The sequence below is a fragment of the Equus przewalskii genome, chromosome 26 (assembly GCF_037783145.1).
Source record: "Equus przewalskii isolate Varuska chromosome 26, EquPr2, whole genome shotgun sequence".
In the NCBI taxonomy this organism is placed as follows: Eukaryota; Metazoa; Chordata; class Mammalia; order Perissodactyla; family Equidae; genus Equus; species Equus przewalskii.
The window spans coordinates 3,564,403-3,585,900 of record NC_091856.1 but is presented as its reverse complement, the minus strand read 5'-3'; the positions used below and the strand labels follow the sequence as shown (position 1 = coordinate 3,585,900).

The 21,498-nt window shown below is 43.4% G+C and overlaps 1 protein-coding gene across 1 annotated transcript; it reads right to left on the bottom strand.

The window, feature by feature from the left end:
• Nucleotides 1-8,227: 8,227 nt before the first annotated feature.
• On the bottom strand, nucleotides 8,228-19,771 carry LOC103543711 (calicin-like). The gene has a single exon (XM_070595820.1). The coding sequence runs from the start codon at nucleotides 10,018-10,020 to the stop codon at nucleotides 8,248-8,250; it is 1,773 nt and encodes a 590-aa protein (XP_070451921.1). The 5' UTR covers nucleotides 10,021-19,771; the 3' UTR covers nucleotides 8,228-8,247.
• Between the last annotated feature and the right edge of the window lie 1,727 nt (nucleotides 19,772-21,498).

The following is a 21,498-nucleotide window of genomic DNA, read 5'->3' as shown; positions in this document are numbered from 1 at the left end:
CATCAAAGTAGTAAACTGTTAATTTCAAATAGACTACAAAGTTCATTGTGTATATTGTAATCCTGAGGACAACCACTAAAAACTTTATACAAAGAGATATAGTCAAAACACAGTAAATTAAAATGAAACAGTAAACAATCTTCAAATAATCAAAAAGAAGATGGGAAAGAAGACAGAAGAATGAAAAAGGGGGGAAAAATAGAAAATAAAATGGTAGACCTAAATCCAAACATTATCAGTAATTGCATTAAATGCAACTGTTTAAAACACACCAATAAAAAGATCAGAGGTTGTCAGAATGATTAAAAAGACATGGGCCAATTATATTCTGTCTGTGAGAAACTCACTTCAAATATAGTGATATAGACAGGTTCAAAGTAAAAGGATGGAAAAAGACACTGTGCAAACATTCATATCAGACAGACTACACTCAAAGCAAGGAACATTACAGGGGATAAAGGCGTATATTACACAATGATAAAAGGGCCAATTCACCAAGAAAACATTACAGTCCTAAATGTGTATTATGTAACAACAATGACCTCAAAATACAGGAAGCAAAAACTGACAGAACTGAAAGGAGAAACACACAAGTCCACAATCATAGTGGGGGACTTCAACACTCTTCTCATAAACCTCTGTAGAACTCACACAAAGAAAATCAACAAGGATATAGAAGGAATGAAGAGCACCATCAACCAACTGGATCGAACCAGCATTTAGAGCACACTCTATCCAACAGTAACCAAGTATACAGTTTTTTCCAGTGCACATGGACCGTTTATGAAGATAGACCATGTCCTGGGTCATAAAAGAAACCTTAACAAATATAAAAGAGTTCAAAAAAAGACAGTGTATGCTCTCTGCCCATAATGGAGTTAAAGGAGATATCACTGACAGAAAGATATGAGGAAAATTCTAACCCTTTGCAAACTAAACACTTCTAAGAAATCCACGAATCAAAGAGGAAATCTCAAGGGATATGAGAAAATACTTTGAACTGAATGAATGAAACCACAAATAGAGATTTTGTGTGATATAGTTAAAGTCATTTCTAGAGTAAAATTTAAAGTATTAAATACTTATAGAAGAAGAAAGATCTCAAGTAAATAATCCAAGTTTCCACCTTAAGAAACTTAAAAAAGAAGAGTGATAGAGGAAGAAATAAAACTGTCCCTATTTGCAGATGACAGGATTGTCTACATATAAGATTTCAAGAAATCTACCCAAAAGACTCCTAAAATTAATAAGTGAGCTTAGCAAAATTGCAAGGTACATGATTAACACACAAAAATCAATCATATTTCTATTTCGAGTACTAGCATTGTATGACTAGAAACTAAAATTCTAAAACTACTGTTTACAATACCTCCATATTTTACAAATAAAAACCTGAGTCAATATACAGCAAATGGAATCCAATCATGTTTTAAAGGAATTATGTAATTACTGAGTTTAATAACTATATAAAAATATATAGTACTTTATATAAAAATATATAATATGTCATAGCCAAATTAGGTTTATGCCAGGAACAGACGGAGGGTTTTACATTGAGAAATGAATAATGATGACTTGTCCTATTAATAGATTAAAGGAGAAAACATGCTCATTTCAGTAGATGCAGAACATTCAATATCTATCATGATAAAAACTCTCAGCAAACTTGGAAAAGAGGAAACCTCTAAATTAAAAAACAATCATTGTCTACACATGATATAATTGTGTATGGAAAGTATGGAAATATCTATAAGTAAGTTATTAGAAAGTTTTATTTATATTCTGGATATAAGTCCTTTGCTAAATAGGTGATTCACAAGTACTTTTTCCAACTTGTGGTTTGTCTTTTCATCCTCTTAACACTGTCTTTCCCAGAGGAAAAGGATTTCATTTTGATGAGGTCCAATTTAGCTATGTTTCATGGATCATGCTTTTAGCGTCATATCAAAGAAATCTTTGCTTAACCCCAGATTACAAAGATTTTCTCCATGTTTTCTTCTAAAGTTTTGTAGTTTTACATTTTACATTTAGAGCTATGATTCATATTGAGTGAAGATATTTGCCACATGTACAAGTGATAATGGGCTCAACATCCATAATATCTAAAGAACTGTTACAATTTGTTAAAATACAAATTCAATATATAGAGATGAATTAAATTTCTATAGACTAAGCATAAGAAGAGGAAATGAGTTTTTCAAAAACTACTATATACACACACATAATTCTAAAATGTCAAGTACCTAGGAATACATCTAACAAAAATTGTGTGAGACTGCTACAGAGTAAAGTATAGAACTTTAAGAGAAATTAAAGAAGACTCCTCCAAATGGAGAGATATACCATGTCCATTAATTTTAAAAATTGATATTTTAAATCAATGAAATTCCTGAAATTGGTGTATAAATTCAGTGCAATCACAACCAAAATCCTAACAGATTTTTTGTGAATCTAGACAAACTAATTCTAAACTGCACAGGAGATGATAAAGCTATAGTAACACAGACTGTGGTATTGGCACAGCTCAGACAAATAGACAGTGGAATAAGAGAGCCCATGAACACACCCACTGGTGTATGGACGTGTGATTTACAACAAAGATGGCACTGCAGAGAAGCGGGAAAATTGGGCTGGGATGATTATATATCCATATGGGAAATTCGTGACCTCAGATTAGAGAAAGATTTCTTCACGTATCAATGGGCAGTAACCAAAAAGGAAAAGACAAATCTGACTAATTAAAATTAACATACATCACTAAGAATGAAAAGGCAAGCCACAGAGTGGGAGAAGATATTTTCCACATGTGTAACTGATGAAGGGCTCACATTCAATATACATTAGAATTCCAACAAGTCAACAGGAGAGGACAGTCAACCCAAGAAAAAAGCAGCAAAGATTTCACAAAAGAGGAAATTCAAATCATCAATAACATGAAAAGGTGCTTAACTAATTATCAATCAAGAAAATGCAAATTAAAACCACACTGAGATACTACTTCACATCCAATTGGCTATGATTAAGAAGCTAGAAAATGCCAAGTATTGGCAAGCATGTAGAGCAACAGGACTTCCTGTACACTGCTGATGGCAATGGGAATTGGCACAATCACTTATCTAGCAATGAAGACAGCAATTCCACTCCTAGGTATGTGCCCTGGATAAACTTGAGTACACGTGCACCAAGATACATTCACAAGAGCAGCATTGTTTGACACTGCCCAAACTGGAAACAACCCAGATGTCCATCAACAGGAGATTAGATAAATAAAATGATGGATTCCTGTGACACAACACTATACAGAAGAGGAATGGAAAGAACTACAACTACATACAACAACATGGATAAATTGTAAAAGCAAAATTTTGTGTGAAAGAAGCCAGGCACAAAATAATTCATACTGTACAGTTCTCTTATGTAAAATTCAAAAATAGGCCAATCTAATCCCTGTATTAGAAATGCCTACTTAGATGGTAAAACTATATTAAAAAGCCAGGGCGGGCATGGGATTATACTCAGGAAGGGGCCACAGAGGAGACTTTGGAGGTGTTGGCAATATTCCGGATATTTACAATCATTCATTAAGCTATACAGTTCTGTATGGTCACTTTTTATGTGTGTTATATTCATAATAAAAAAGGTTTAAAATGTTTCTTAGAAGGCTGAATGAGCATTCTAACCTACATGTGATATATTTACTTTTGTTCAAACATGTAACACTGCCCTTTTGGAAGTAAATGTGGAACATTTTATGTCATCTTTTAAATGGTACAAAATAAGCAACTGTACATGGGAGAAGGGGAGCTCTTTCTCATCACAGAGAGTGGTAAAATGGAGAGGACAGACTTGGTAGGGAATATTTATAACATACTTGCAACAAAGCTCAAACATTCTAAGACAGATGGAGATATAGGAAGACATAGAGACTTGTCATGATTCTGTGGCCTGAATGAAATAATGCACTATGACCGTCAATGTTTCTGAGTCATACTGTCTTGGTTTTGTCCTCACAGAGCTCTCCCTCAGGAGCAATGCTTTCTCTGATAACCATTGAGCATGGAAGAGGCTAGGTTATTAAACAACTGTCATCAAAGATAAGCTCATGAAAAGACGCTCACCATCATTAGCCAACAGAGAAATGCAAGTCAAAACCACAATGAAATGCTACTTGCTCCCACTAGGATGACTATATTTGGAAAGACAATAAGAAGTGTTGGTGAGGATGCGGAGAAACTGGAACCCTCATACACTGCAGGTGGGAATGTAAAAGGACGCTGCTGCTTTGGAAAACAGTCTGGCAGTTCCTCAAATGGTTAAACAGAGAGTTACCATTTGATCCAACAATTCTAGTCCTAGGTATATACCCAAGAGAAACGAAAACATATGTGAACACAAAAACTTCTAAACAAATGTTCATAGAGCACTATTCATAAGCACCAAGAAATGGAAATAACTCAAATGTCCACAAGCTAACTGATAAATGGATAAATAAAATGTGGCATATCCACACAATGGAATATTATTCGGACATAAAACAAGAATGGAGTACTGACACATCCTGTGAGATGGATGAACCTTGAAGTATTACACTAAGTGAAGGAAGCCAGACAAAAGGACACATATAATATGATTACATTTATATGAAATGTCTAGAATAGGCCGATCCAGAGAGATGGAGAGTAGATGAGTGGCTGTGTAGGGCTGGGAAGATGAGGGGGTTAGAGGGTGACAGCTAAGGGGTACAAGGTTTCTTTTTGGTGTAAAGAAAATGTTCTAAAGTTGATTTGATAATGATTGCACAACTCTATTCTAAGAGTTATTGAACTGTACACTTTAAATGGGTGAATTATAACGTATGTGAATTATATCTCAATAAAGCTTATATAAATGTCATCAGTCCATCTTGCTGGTCATCTTTGATGACAGTCCATTAACAACCCAACTTGGACAAAACACCCTAGTTTTTTAACACACAACTTCACACCTCAACAGAAAACATGTATAGATAAGACAGAAAAATATAAGAAACTCTTCTTTGGATGTTGGTGTGTTGATGAAAGGAGGCTTCACTGACGCCTGACACAGTTACACTGATGCGGCATCCTGGGGCAGTGCATCCGGGAAGATGTGGGATGGGTAAATGTTACTGTGTGTGTGTGTAAAGTGTTTGAAACATAATTTTGAAAGGGAAGGTGGGGAAAGAGAACTAGAATGAAATCTCTAGGCATATTCTCAGGTGGATCAGTTCTAGGAAAAAAACGTGAGGATCTGGAAACTGATTCCCTTAAAGCCATGCACGTCTGAACTTCCTGTGGAAGGCCTTCAGGCACCCAGTTTGCAGATCTGAGCTGTAGTTCAAAAGCCTCGTCTTTCAAGACCATAATCTCTGCTATGAATTGACAAAGCTTCCCTAGCAGCAAATGCCAAGAATTTGACTCTGATTCCTACACTGAGCTGTGCCGGTCTCCTCCAGAGATGAGCCCTGAATGCTTCCGCCTCACGGTCTAATTTTCATGTGGGAAGGGCTCAGGAAGGAAGAAGGGAGGCCCAAGTTGGTTAATATATCAGATTATAATCCCTCTGTGCTAACGATCTCCTTCTACCAAGCGCCCGAGTGATTCTGCTGAGGGGGGAGTTGTCAATACTGCCCAGTACTGCAAGGAAAAGAAGAATGTGGAGCAAAGGACAAAGAGGACAGTGTCGTCAGGAGACACTTGGGGGGCATGCTGGGAACAGAAGCCAGGCTGAGTGGGTTACAGACTGATCTGGAACCAGAGAGCACAGACAACATTCAGGAAGCTCAACTGAGGAAAGAGATGGGCAGACAGCAAGAGGCAGACCTCAGAGCTGAGGAGGGTTTGCTTGGGGATAGAGCAAACTTGAGAATATGTGTGGGATGAAGAGAAGAATCGGGAAGGGGATGTGGAGAGAGAGGGAACAGAGGAGGCTGAGAAGTTGTGAGGGGACAGAGTGAAGATACAGGGGAGGCACGAGCTTTGAATCGTGGAAGGACGCCTCTTCCTCCGAGGTGCTCAACAGCAGGAGCTCTGGGGAGAGTTTTGGTGGACACGGGACTGTTTGTGGAGCTCAGATCATCTGACTCTATTTCTCTCGAGCTCTGGTGCCAGAATGAGAGGTAGGTGGCCGAGAAAGAAGACAGGGGAAGAGCGGGGCCCCAGGACCCCAGAGATGGCTGGAGAATCAGCTGTGGGGAGTGGGCCTCTGGAGTCAGTGAGAGGGGACTCAGCGGTCAGCTAAGCCTGGTGGGGTGCGGAAGGGGCAGCTGGGCTTAGCTGCATGGATCTGTAAGACCCTGCTCTTCCAGCTGGCAGATGGCAGAGAGGTGAGCAGAGGAGGGGGCTGCCCAGGGTTGGAGAAGTGAGAAATGTGGGAAAGTTCCAGGGTAGAGAGGGTCAGCTGTGAAGTCCAAGGTCCTGGCCTGGAAGGAGGAAAGGCAGGCCTGGGCAGAGGGTAGGCTTTGAAGAGAGAGGCCAGCCAACAGAGAGGTCAAGAAGACGATTCTGAGCAGGTGGAGGAGGGCGGAGTGGGAAAAGGAAGGAGATGGAGCAGATCTGAACCATCAGGATACATAAAGTATCCAGCATTGTCTGATAAGAGCCACTAGCCTCCTGGGGCCTTGTGCCTGTGGCTAGTCCAAACTGAGCTGTGCTCTAAGTGTATAATACACACTGGATTCTGAAGACTTAGCATGCAAAAAAGAATGTTAAATATAGCATTAATAAATGTTTACATTCAATACTCATTTAAATGATAATATTTAGAAAATATTGGATTAAATACAATATATTATTAAAATTAATTTTACCTGCTTCCTTACACCTTTTTAACATGACTACTAGATATATTTAAATTACTCACGTGGTTTGCATAATATTCTCTTTGCAGAGCACTGGCACAGATACTCCCTCCCAGGGACATGGATTGTCTCTGTCATGCCTGTGGCCCCAGCACCTGGAACAGGGACTTGCACAGAGAGGCCTCAATGATAGTGTGTGTGTGAAGTGAGCAGTGGAGGAGAAAGTAAATTCATGGATGAATGAGAGACGGGATGACCGAGGATTCTACAGCTGTTGCAGGACACGGTCAGTTCCTTCTAAATTGCTGAGGATTATGTCTGAGTACACACATGACGGAAAGGGAAACAGAGGGAGTTAGAACTGAGGAAAGCTCACTGAGGCTTTGAGGGAGGAGGTCTCAAAGAGCATTTGATGGGACCTCACTTAATCTAAGGGCCCAAAAACCTGGACACTTGCCTCAACCTCTCTTTTTTTTCCTTCTAAAAAAAGTACTCTTGTAGCCCTTTAATATATGCCAGGGACTGTCGTCGGCATTATGCACGTATTAACTCACTTACACTTCCCATGACCCTATGATGATGGGGACTCTTATTGTCCACCTTTTACAGATAAGGAAACTAGGGCACAGAGATGGTAAGTAACTCACCCAGGATGACCTAGTAAGTGGTGGAACTGGTATTCGACCAGGCCATCTGTCCCCAGCATCCAACCCTTAACTACTACACTGCCCTGTCTCTCTTATCCCATCATCTCGCCTCATCCCCAAGCTGCTCTCCAAGAGAGACACAGGTTTCTTTTCTCTCCCTTGATGACCTCTCTGTCACCTCCAGTCTCTCAGACTCACATGCCTGGAGAAAGTTCTCCATGAACCTTGCTCTCTGGAAACAACTGTTAAGTAACCCCCCAAGTGCCTCACAAATACACCACAGCTGCGTGGTCAAATACAACAGCCAAGTCACCCTGCCTCCCCCGTTCCCTCTGCCTCATCCCTGAGCCTGGCCCACACCGCCTTCTTCCTTCCCAGCCAGGAGGCTCCTCTCCCAGTCCTGGCCTTGGCCCACCTGCCTTCCCGGGCAGACTCGAGGGAAGTGAGTGTTGGAGGAGCCTAAGGCCTCACAGCTCTAAGCAACTGCTTCACCTGTTAGTCTAGCACATGCCTTCCAGGCGGCTACAGGGGACACATCAGGGGGTTTCCAAATACCCCCTTGGCCAGTGCCCAAGAGAAGCCTCAGTCCCCCCCACCAGGAACTCCATTCCACCTCAGCTTGGATCCCTCCAGTGACAGCAGCCCTAGCCCAGGATCTCCCCTTCAGGGCCAAACACAGACAGGAACACTAATAAGGAACCCACAGGCCATCTTCCTCTCCTTCTCCCTCTCACTAAATTGTGGATAATAATGCATCTAATTATTCTCCCAACTAAAAGTGGTTTAATTCCTTTGAAGAATCTTGCAAGGTAGCTTGACTAGACAGCAGGCGGGACAGTCCAGTGCCTCTGGTGGGGGGGCCAGGGTCTTCCAGTTGCCTGTCTTCGGGTCCAGCAAGTAGGCGTTTGGATTGATGGTGCAGTCCTTTTTCTGAACATCAGTGGCTGTGGTGACACCCCCACATACAAACACCCTGCCGTCTCCGATGGAGCATATAGCATGGGACTCATCCAGGGGGCAGTTGTTGGGCAAGAGAGGCAGTGAGATGCTCGTCCTGTTGGCCTTGATTTTCTGTAGGTTGATTTCCATGCTCTGCCAGTGGCTGTGCACGCAGAGGATGTTGTCCTGATTGAAAGAGAGCAGGGGCCGGTGGCTGAACTCGATGGGGAAGGTGATACTCTGGACAACCTCCCCAGTGTTGGTGTCAAAGCAGTCCACCACTCCAACTCGGGAAATGGAGCACTTCACCAAGCACCGTCCAGTGACAATGTACAGGTTCCGGTCACTGTGGGTGATCACAGCTGTGGCATCCATAGGGATGCTCATCTTCCCTGCCAGGCACCAGGCCTCCTTGTGCTCATCATAACGATAGATGTCAGAGACATAGTGCCTTGGGGCAATGCTCCCACCCACTGAGTACACTGTCCCCCCACAGGTCACCATGGTGTGGAAGACAAGACCAAGCGGCAGCTCAGGCAACTTGGTCCAGGAGTTGCCCTCCATGTCATACCGCCAAGCTGTCTTTAGACCTGAAATCTGGTCTGTGGTGCCACCAGACATGTAGATGTAGCGACCAGCAGAGGTGGCACTGAGTGCTGCTGCTCGATAGGGCATCTCTGAGAGCTTCAACCACAGGTTCTCCTGGATGACATAGGCAAACACTTCATCATTGAACTTGCCCTGGGCCTTTTGGCCACCTAGGATGACCACCGAATCAAGCAGGGCCCCTTTCCGCTGGTAGCTCAGCAGGCTGGATGGCCTGTCCTGCTGTCGTTCCACAAGGACACTCTCAATCAGGGTCACAGGGGCTGAGCTGTTCTCCATGTCCATCAACTTGTTGCTGGCAAACATCAGTGTCTTATCGGAGACGGCATTGAGATTGATGTAACTGAAGAACTTCTTGAAATACTTCTCCCGCTCATCCTTCCAGAAGTACACCCAATTTATGAGTGCACTGAGAGCCTGGTCCTCATTGAGCACATGCAAGTTTTCATCTTGAAGCAGGCGGCCAAAGATGACAGGCGGACAGCACATGAAGTCCTCAGGCATGGAGCCCTCAGGACTGGCCCAGTAGTGGAAGTTGTCACGGATGCCTGAGTACGCCAAGTCCGATACCTCTTTGAGCCCAAACATCTCAGCCAAGATGAGGTAGTGCAAACAGTTGACAGGGCTAATGGACTTAATCAGGAAGTCCTTGCAGTGGTTTCGAAGGCGTGGTGTGTTGAAATACTGGGCCCCACGAAGGAGCTCCTCCACGTTCTGCTCTGAGATCACCACCTTGCCGCTGTAGAAGTAGTCCAGGAGCTGGTCCACCGTGGCCGGACTCAGGTAGTTGGGGTCAAGGGTGATAAAGAGCTCATCAGTGGTCTTCACTTCATCACTAGAGATGAGGCTCTTGACTACTGGAGAAACAGCAGCCAGTACATTGCGATGTGCATAAAAAACATGGTGGTCCACAGTCAGGGCCACATCCCAGTACTCTTTGCATTTCCTCTGTTCATTCAGTTTCTGCAGCAGGAAGCTGTCGTAGTTTTTCTCAGTGAATTCCCATTTCATGGTGCTTCTTGCTAGCTGAGGCAGAAGATCAGCAGCAGGTACTGGAGAGAAGACTTTCTCAGGCCGTTGGGATTCAGACTGATGGTTGTGTGCAGAGCAGCTGACGGGGGAGGAGTAGAGGATGGGAGAGGGGATGATGTCATAGAGTCGATGAGGTCATCACAATGCAGGTCCCCCTGAGGCCTTCCTCAGAGGCTCAGGGTCTTTCTGCCCTCTGAAGGCTCCGACCTGCCAAAGCCAGGTACCCTATCAGGACTTGGGCCCAGGGCCCAGAGCTAAGGAGGAAACTCAGAGATGGGTTGTGAGTGCCACCTGGGTCCTTCAAAGCTCAGTTCAAGACTGCTTCTGGAACGTCAGGGCCAGTTGGACAGGGGGTGGTGTAACGAGGGATAAGGGCAGGCTGGGGCAAGGAAAGAGATTATTAGATCATCCAGAAGAATCCTCTCATTGTACAGGAGGGAAAGTGGGGCCCAGACAAGAGAAGGGACTTGCTGAAGATCACACAGCCAGTTGGAAGTAGAGCAGGGCCTGGAACCCAAGCGTTCTGGAACTTAGTACTCTTTCCACCCTTCCAGGAAGCTGAATCCTGTCCACCACGGGAGACCTTGCTGGTATTTGAAACCCCAGTGGCATAGCTTTCAGCATCATGGCAACGTGCAGCCACAGTGGTATGACAAGCAGATGGGTAGTGTGGTTCCGTGTGGGAAACGAACCCAGGGCGACAGGTGTTGAGAGCACCGACTTAACTACTGGACCACCAGGGCCGGCAGGATTGTTTTATGAGGCGTTATTAGGTTAACATGGCAGTACTGATTCCTCTATTACTTTCTGCAACCCTTCTTCCACCATTTTCAGTTCAGTTATAAAAGAATGCTCAAAAAGCCATGATTCTCCTCAGGGTTATTTATACTCTAGCTCAGTGGCTCTCAAAATATGCCCCTCCCCACAGGGTGGTAGCATCTCCCAGGAATTTGTTTAAAATGCAGAGTATCAGGCCCACCCTAGTGAGGTGAATCAGAAGCTCAGGAGGTGGGCCCAGTAAACTCCCTTTTGGCCAGCCCTCCGCGTGAAGATTCTGCAGGCTAGAGTTGGAGAGCCACTGCTCCACTGGCTACTCAGAACTACTTCACCATCCCCCCCTGTGCCCTTGCTGGAAATCTGCATTTTAACAAGAACCAAGTGATGTATAAGTAAAGTATAAGTAAGTATAAGCAAAGTGTGAGAAGCGCTGGTCCACCTCAGAGCCATAAACCCAACCCCAGTCCATATAACCCCCACCACCTGCACACAGAGGATCTATGAGTGGCTTCTGGGGATGGGAAGGAGGAGGCCAGCAGAAAGAGCAGCGGCTTTTAATCTCTCTGAATTTGAATCTATCACTCCCGGGGGGAAAACATCAGCACGGCATGCCCTAGTTACGCAGAGCATGTTAGCAGTGTCATCCTTTCTTTGTGACAGACAGCACATAACTGATACTGGCTCAACCCAAGGTTGACATAAGGGAAGCCATATTGTAGAAAAGAAACCATATTGTAACTTTGAATGACCTCTGACTAACCCAGCTGGATATGCACCCTCCAGGAGATCTAACTGTTCTGTAGATTTTATGACCCCCACTTGTGCATGCAAATCTCAGCTGCAAGAAGATGACAGCTTTGTTCTTTTGAGTTCCTTAGGAACGAGGTGACCCCTCAACAGACAGACTATCTGGTGTGGCGACTCCCAGCCTGTAACACCAGAGAGTCGACATTCCTCACCCCCTCCCTATAACCCACTGGCCCATGTAACTGCTTCAAGATTCTGTGTCCCCCTTAAGATGGTTCTTTCAGACATTAGTTGGCCATGTTTCCCCTTGGTAGCAAGCTGTAATAAAATGCCCTTTCTCTGCCCCGATCTTGCCTCTTTATGACTGGCATTGTCTTGCAGGCAGCAGATCGGGCCCTTTGTGTAGTAACATAACTACCATTAAACCACCCTGGAAATGTGTTGCTCTTAGGTGTCAGTGTTATTTCATAAGTTTTCAGTTTTCTTTTCAAATAAGTGAATTTCAATTTTAACTCCAAGCATAAAAAAATTACCTAAGACCAGCTAACCTTTTTTGTATCACCAGTACAGTAGTGGGAACCTATCGTGCTAAAACAAAGCAAGGGGATACACCTTTTCTGCTCTAATAAGGGTATCTTCACCTTAAGTGCATCTGCCCTCAACTTCCACAGCTTTTGGGGGTGGGGGGAAACGTCCCCAGAATTCCGCCTTTAACTTCCTGCAGCCTCCCTTAAGGGCTCAGAAATTTTCTTTGAAATCCTGCACCCCAAGGCCGCTGCCTCAACCTCTCGCTTTGCTCTTCTCTCATTTTCCTCCACTGAGTCTCAGGTCTGTCCCGAGTTGACTACGAACATGTTGACCTTCCCAGAAGTCTGCCAGGTGGACCACGTAACGTTTGTGCTGAGAATCAGTCTCTCCCTGCTCAACCTGGCCGGACGACGCAGCCTGATACCGCCATCTGCTTCTTTAACGCACTTCCAGTTTCACTTCTAGCTCCTCCTAGGCTGTGGCCCCACCAGGGCAACACAGCCCCCTCTGTGAGCTTTCCTAACCCAGGAAGTACGAGGGTCAATTCTGTGGGGCCCAGACCCAATGTGACTTGCCTCTCTCCCTTCTTAAAGCAATCTCGGAGTCAAAAATTCTAAAGCCCCAATTCAATTTGATAACTTTTCTTCCATAGAAGCAAAGACTTTTTTTGAGTTTTGTTTTTGTTTTTGCTGAGGAAGATTTGTCCTGAGCTAACATCTGTGCCAGTCTTCCTCTATTTTCTATGTGGGTTGCCACCATAGCATGTCTGGCCAGTGGTGTACATCCATGCCCAGTATCCAAACCTGCAAACCTGGGCTGCCAAAGTGGAGCGTGCCAAACTCAAAACTACACCACAGGGCCGGCCCCAGCAAATACTTTTAATCAAGCCCTAAAATAAATTTGGGCCTTGAGTTTTTAATCACATCGTACTGGGAAAAATAATACAATTATTCTATCAAACAATTTTATTTGTAAAGGAAACGTGTTGACAACTCGAATGTGCTATAAAAAGATTTGGGTATGGTAAAACTAGTTTGATTTCTACCCCCTTCCCATCCCACAGAATTGCTTACGTTAAAATCACTCATGTCAATTGAGACAGAGTTCATTTTTTCAAAGAATTCCTTCTACCAAAAGTTAGACTCAAAATATATACAGTATTACCTAAACATTCTCGAGTCAAATTCTGATTTTAGTTTTGATGTCAACATAGAAATTAACAAATTCATGAACTGCACACAAATTCATTTTAAGAAGGCAAATGGTTGCCTTGCTGCCCTTGTTGTTTTTTTGGGTTTATTTCTTGTTCTTTTAAGCACACAATGGTAGCTTTTATTTAAAGTTGAAGCTCAAAAATAGCATGGAATATGCCTGTTTTCAGCAATATACACACAGCTTTTAATAGATATATTGGATAATTAGATCACAAGAGTTTATTACTCATATTGATATACAGCAAAGAAAGTCAAGAATAATTTCTTCCACTAAAGCCCGCAAACATACTGTAACTCTAGATGTGTTCTGAGTCTAACGTTCTTAAAGAAACTCAAACCAGTAAATGGGTGGAAATTCCTCAATTATCTGGATTACTCAGTTTTTATTCTGCCTGAATAGGAAGAATATCTTCCTCCTATGAATTAATTCCATATATCGCTTAGCAACGTGAAAGGTGGAAAATTAATTTTTCCTTTCTAGGTATCTGTAAGCAAAGTAGGAGGAAAAGATTGACTTGGCAGAGTTTGACTCAAAAACAGGCCACGTTCCAAACGTTTCTAAGTACTGTACCTACTTTTGACCTCTGAATTCCATTTTCCTATAGAACATTTCCGAAATAGATGGCCCATCAATGCCTATTAAGCCCATAATATAGATGAAATAATCTTAGAAACACCATCTATAACAGCTTATGAGAAAATTTACTCAATCTCAGATTCCAACTTTAGGCCACATAAAGACAGAGAATTTTTAACACGCATTCCAACCAACTCTGAAGTAGCTCATTTGGGAAGCGCTGTGCTACATTATCCTCAAACAATCCACTGTCTCAGGCATCAGCCCTACAGCAGGCTCTCCAACCGGCGCCTGAAATGCTCATCTTCCACGCTACTGAATAAAGGGACATGTTTATGCTTTAGCTTGTGACAAGCCAGAGTTTATCCTGAAAATTAAAGAGGCTGAAAAGAAGTTTAACATCCATTCTTGCACTGCTTTCCGGGGGAGGGGTACTCATAGCCACAAAAAGGTGGGATTCAGAAGTTCCTCTGAGTAGGGCCAAATTTTTCCTTGAGAAGTTTTGTATCTGCTTAAGTGCCCAAATAAGCCCTCAGTTAAGACCCTAAGGTTAGAATCATAGAACACGGGAGATTTTCTAAGAAGCAATTTAAATACGTCCAATCTAAAGTGAACCCACTCCAATGCAGGTACTCCTACTCCTTACGTGAAAAATTCGTGAATGACTGAGAAAAATGAATTAAATAATCCTAACAAAATAATTCAGAATTACAAAAAAAAAAGAAGTATATTTCTCAAGAGGACCAAGGTACAAATTCTCTCTAGCAGCTAAAACAGTGATCGCCTTTGCTTATATTCAATCTTCTGTTCCCAAAACTAGCTGCTAAATTTGCTTAGGCTATCTATACAGTGACACGCAGTAAAGCATGATGGCTGAAAACACAGACGCTGGAACAAGACGGCTTGGGTTCACATCCCAGATCACTCCTAAGAGCTGCAGCATCTCTAGCAAGTTATTTAACCTCTCTGTGCTCCAGTTTCTTCATTCGCACAATAAGGACAACAACAGCGTCAACCACAGAGGACTGTAGTGAAAATTAAATGAATTAATCCAGGTAAAGCACAAAGAATAGAGCCTTGCATGTAATAAGCATACAGTAAGTGACCATATTCTCTAGATATTAAGAAATAAGTACGATTTGGAAAAGCTGAAGGAGGATAGGCATTCCAAGAGCTGAAGTAACAATCGAAGCACCGAGGTGAGAAAGAGACATACATATGGACTAAAGGGCATTCTATTTCCCCAGAGAATAATGTTCATGAGGAAGAATCGTAGAAATTGGGAATAATGAAGACCCAAACCCAATTATGCTGGCCTTGAATGCCAGACCAAAAAACAGTTCTTTTACTTAGAAGGCAGCCACTTAAATTTTCGATCTGATTAGATCTGTGCTTTAGCAACATTAATTACAAGGCTATATCATATCACTATCAATGCAATTCTGATGTTCTCTGCCTCTTATGAGGGTTAGCAGACCCAAAGACGCATTTGTTCTGCTAACACACTGTCAGAATCTGTCGCTGAACTGTGGCATATCTGAATCATCTGACATCCTCACTGTGCCTGGCACACAGTAGGCATTCTATAAATGTCGTATCATTACTTTTAGTGGCCACCAGACAGCAGTGAAGTAAGCAGAGAAAGAGGTTAGTCCCTGAAGGAAATATATATTATAAATGAAGCAAATGAAGGAGCCTAATGAGAGTTTACAATTAAGCTAAAACATAAGTCACTGCTGATCAATATACTTGCCCAAAACAGTGGGGGTGGGAGGTAGGGATTAATCTTACTTTTCATTAAAACCAGATAAAATGGATCCTCGTGTATTATTAAATCTCATAAAATTTAGCTGTCAAATTGGTATGGTCTCTTCAAAGGATTATTTGAGCAATATCGCTGTAATAGACTACTCAGCAGTCTTGTGGAGAAACAATTTAAGGAAGATTTCCTCAAGATACTTGGACTCCCCTGTTCCCTGCAGCATTAATCACAATAGCTGAGTGTGTGACGGATGAAGATGTGGTATATACAGACGATGGAATATTACTCAGCCATGAGCAAGAAGGAAACCCTGCCATTTGGGACCACATGGATGAAAGTGGAGGACATGATGCTAAGCGAAGTAAGCCAAACAGAGAAAGACAAATACCACAGGACCTCACTTGTATGTGGAATCTAAAAACGCAATTTTTTTTAATTTAAAAAGTCAAACTCATAGAAACAAAGAGGAGAATGGTGGATATCAGGAGCTAGAAAGTAGGGGAAATGGGGAGATGCTGGTCAAAGGGCATCAGCCTTCAGTTATAAGATGAATGACAAATAAAGTTCTGAGGATCTAATGTACAGCATGGTGACTACACTTAATAATACTGTATCATATACTTGAAATTTGCAAAGCAAGTAGATCTTAAGCATTCTCACCAAAAAGAACGTAAGTATGTTAGGTGATGGAAGTATTAACTAACCAGATGTGGTAATCATTTCACAATGTATACATGTATCAAATCATCATGTTGCACACTTTAAATATACACAATTTTAACTGTCAATAAAAAAGGTAGATTTCCTCAAACAAGACAAAATCATGCTAGACAGTAAAAATACAGGTTCAACTCCTGACCCGCCTCCAACAAGTAATTAGAGGAAGGGGCAGCTCACAGGAGCTGTGGGTTTCCATGGAAACCTACACACTATCCACCTGGCTGCTTCACTCACCACAGGCGTCAGCACTAATCACAACAAAAAGGACCCCTTCCCCTCACCTTGAGTAAGGACGACTAGAGTCCACTATCCTACAGATAACCCTTGCAGTCAACTGTTTGCTGCATTTCTTAAAAAAAAAACAAAACACGTGTGTTTGTGACACCAGTAAGAGTAATATACTAATAGTTAACATAGTAAGAAAAAAAGTGTTCACTGAAAGATTGCCCACAGATCATGACATAGGAGGGTGGAGATAAGAGTTTCTTAAGCACGTATCCCCAGATTATTGTCTCCTTTCTGGTGGGGGTAGGTGTAAAATCAGATTCCCAAACGTGTCAGTCAGTGCTTACTTTTAGAAACTGAAAAAATATATATACACAATTAGTAAGAGCATCCCTTGGATAGTAAGCAAGCTGGGTATTTGAGTTTCTTGGGCAATCAATCATTCTGGCAACACAAACATAGTAAAGTAGGCCCAGATTTCTACATACCTTCTTCTAAACTACTTTTTAGTTACAATTGTAGACCAAAAAAATGGAAAAAAAAGTTCTAGCAGGCTTGTGCTTTTTAAAGCTTCAAATATCTTGCAAGTATTCGAATCTGAAACCCTGAAATGTATTCACTTAAACACATTCCCATCAGCATGAGCAGCAACACTCCACTATCCATTCCGGTACTGATTTCTCATCCCGCTGGCTTCTCCCTACCAGCAAGTCCTGGGATACCATCTTTACCCTGCCTGCCCCCATTGCTTGCTTGTGCTTCGGGAATTATAATTACAGCGATCCTGCCTTTAGAACATCCTCAGAGCACAAAGCCTCTTTGTATGACTGGGGGTGACAGGGGTGCCTTCCAGGCTCCAGAGCAAAGAGTGGGCAGTGGCAACAAAGGCAGCAACGAAGGAAGAGGAGCTGGAGCCCTGTGGTGGCCCTCGGTCCTGCTCAATACTGTTGGAGGGGTTTACTGGTGGGTGCCCAGTCAAAAGGCTCTGTGAAGCCTCTGCACCCTTCCCATGGGGGAAGGAGGGAACTGGGCCTCTCCTAACAGATGGCCAGATCACCACCAAGCCCAGAGGGCCAGAAAGCAGAAGGAAGCATGAAGAAAGGGAGAGAAGAAGGCAGTGGCTGAAGCACACCCTCTGCGCTGCTGTCAGGGCCTCAGGGAACGAAGTCTCTGACAGTCAAGGCCATCACCACAGGAAATCTGCCTTCTACTGGGATTACCCGCCCCCGGTAGGTGCTCAAATATGCACTGAGGCAGCAACAAAAATCTACACAGGAAGACAAGTCTATTAAAAATTCTAAAAATAAAACAGCCTAAAAGCCAAATGAAAATAATTTTTGTTCATTATGAGAGTCCCAACTCCTATTTGCAAAAGCCATTATGAAATGAATACGTGTTTTACTTTCAGCCTACCTAACTACCTCAGTCTCCTCTTCAAAACTGCTACTTTCTAGCTCTGTGACCATCAAACAGGTTTCAACCGAAGATCAGTGAGCCCCATCTGCACACACTGAAATCAGCCGTGCTGGAGCAGAAGGGACGCGGACAGGGAACTTTCAACTCAGGGGACATCCCAAAAGCGCTACAAAATGTCCTACCACTTGAATGCCGGCTACTCTCTTCCAAGGATGCAGTTTTCCTCTTTTACCACTTCTTCCCTCCATTTTTTCCTTCAACAGGGTCAGATGACCGTATACCTCAAAAGTGACAATCTCTCCCTTATTTCTACACACGCTTTATCACAAAAGCAGACAATGCAGTAACAGCTTTCCACATGGCGACTGGAGGGAACTGCGGATAAACCCTGGGACAGTCCCATCCTTCTCCTCCTCCACCTGCCCAGCATCACTCCAGCGAGTGTTCTGAGCAGCCCTAGCACAGCACTAAGATCCACTAAAGCCGAACAGGAAAAACCAAACTGCCTCCTGTGGGTAAGGCCTGCGGATGAGGACTGTTTCTCCTCCTTGTGTGGGCATAACACCACTTGCGTTAAACATTTTCAGTTTTATTTACACACATTTCCTTCAAAAAAAATCCTTCAAGACAGCAGCAAAAGCACCAGGAAACTCTCTATCCATCACTCTCAATCGTGTTTAAAAATAATTAAAAAGACAACAGGAACCACTTCAAATGAGCCCACAGGACAGCTCTCGGCCGTGACAACTGTCCTGAAAACCACGCTGCCAATCTGTGCGACAGCAGTAGGAAGTCCAGTCTCGTCCTTGGTTCAGCCCCCACCCCCTCTCTCTCCAAGAAAAAATGAAACAGCAGAAAGCGTAAACAACCACTTAATGGAAAACACAAATGGGTAAATATTTCAAAATTGGCTAAAAAGCCTCAGGTCTTAAGAAATTCAAGAATGCTAGTAGGGGGAAATAGGAAGAGAAAAATAACATCGTGTTTCCCTGAAAGTGAGCACTGTAAGAATGCAAAGACAAACGTGGTTCAAAGCCACTGTCTCTCCCCAGTGCTTTCGTCTTTTTAATGGTTTCTCTCTCCTTCTGTCTTTCCATACAGAATGTTATTTTCTAAATCGTTTCTTCTGTACCTATTTCTCCAGCCCCATAACAAATTTTACAATTTTCAGCTGACCTCTTTGGTTCACGTGAGCAGGGTGATGAAAAGCCAGGGGCAGGTCCCTTCGCATGCAAAGCTCACCTGCAGCCCCAGGCCCAAGCCTGAGCAGCCCTCTTTGCAGAGCCCCTGATGAGGGTGGACCGCAGTTAGTTACAGCTGGACCAACACTTCCGGAGCTGCAGGGCCACGCTGGTCCATAAAGCACCTCCGTGAGAAGGAGAAAGGGATGCCCTCTCTGAGGGGACACAGTTCCACACGAGGTGCTCCTCTTGGTAAGGGGAGCACAGAATGGATTTCCACTCCCACTTGCCACCCAAAACAAGTGTCCTTCTGCTGGGCCCAATGCATAACAACCCTCCACAGCTGCCCTGCAAAAATGTACCTGGGGCAACACTGCACCTCCAGAGTAGGTTTCCAGAAAGAACCACCTCACCAAAGACAAATAAACAGGCACTGTACAAATTTCCTTACCGGAAATCCCCGCATTTGCTAATACAAATTCATCCCTACACATATTAAGACTAGAGCAAAAACAGTCTAGCAGAGAAGGAAAACTAGCAAATTTGGGAAAAAGACAACTCCTACATCTTGAGGGATAATCGGTTGCTTCCTAAGGACCATAATCTTAGACAACAGGCCTAAACAGCTGAATGTCGAATGCACGTCATAAGCTGAAACACTAAAACAATCACCACCATCTGCACAAGAAGGCATGGACACTCACCTCTGCAGGTTCACTTTCTCCAAATCTGACAGTTCTTTTCTCAATTTTTATTTATTTTTTCCTCTTCTTCTCCCCAAAGCCCCGCAGTACATAGTTGTAAATTCCAGTTGTAGGTGCTTCTACTTGTGGCATGTGGGATGCCACTTCAGCATGGCTTCATGAGCATTGCTAGGTCCGCGTCCAGGATCCGAACCTGCGAAATCCCGGGCCACCCAAGCAGAGCCCCCAACTTAACCACTGGGCCACGGGGCCGGCCCCTCCTTCTTTCTCAGACCTTCTTTCGGTTCTATTCTACAGTTATATAAAACCACATAGAGTGACACGTGGTTAAATTTGTAACACCTGATCAATTCCCCCCGTGGGTGGTGGGCCCCTTTCCTGCATGGAAATAAGAGAAGTAGATAGCCTGGATTACAAAAGGCTTAACGTTCCATGGCTTCCAACCCTATCATTCTTTTATGCCCTACAGAAGAGCTAAGTGTCACATGCGTCCACATTAGTCCCAGTCATGCAGGAGGGGCAACAGAAGGCAGCCTGCGGGCTAGCTGGGGCAAAGCTGAAATGGAGTACAGCCCAGCGTCAGAAGGCTAAGGCGGCGGTTCTCGAACTTTAGTGGGCATCGAATCTACTGGGGAACTTTTCCAGACTCAGATTTCTGGGGCCCTCCATACATCTGATAAGTGAGAACGTCCTGGGGCACTTATATTTTGACAAAGCTCAAACTGCTGACCTAGGTCCACTAGAATGGTCAGAGAAACTGGGAAATCCTCCACGCCTATCAGCAATTCCAAAATAAAAGGCAGCCATCACCAACCGAGGCTGTGCAGGTCAGAGGATGAGAAGAGGACCGCCAGCTGCAGCCTAACAGGCTGTGCTGGGCGGGAGCCTGTAGCTAGAGGTTCCCTGTTACTGGGCAAAAAAGCCCTGTGCCCTGTAAGCAAAAAAATTTTTTGCATGTGAGAAATACTTCTAACATCTGAAAAATATTTAAAATAATATAATGACTATCTCTGTACCCTACACCCAAGATAAGCAAATCTTAAATTGCAATGATCTGATTCAGAGGTTTTCAGTACTAGAATATTACAGATACAACTACAGCCCTCTGTACCCCTGTCCAACCCCATTCCTCATCTCCTCTTCCCAGAGATAATCACTACTCTGAATTTGGAGTTAGTCGTTCCCCTGCACGTTGCTATACTATTACTTCGTATGTACACAGCCACAAACAACATAATTTTGCATGTTTGCAGATTTTACGCAAGTGGAAACAGTCTGTAAGAATTCTTCTGTTCCTTGCTGCCCCACCCCACAGTAGATTTGTAAGAGTCAACCACTTTAATGCATGTGGCTACAGTTTATTTTTCACAATGCTAGACCATCAACTGTGCGGGACTATCTAACATTCTGTGTATTCCAGGTGGGTGGACATTTAAGCTGCAATGAGCATTCCTGTACTCATTCTCTCCGACAAGCGTGCAGCAGTTTCTTAGAGTGGATACCTGGAAATGGACATTTGGGGTAAATAGGTATGTTTGCCCTCCTTCAACTGGACATCACTATACTGCTCTCCAAGGTGGCTGGGTCCAGTTACATTCCCACTAGC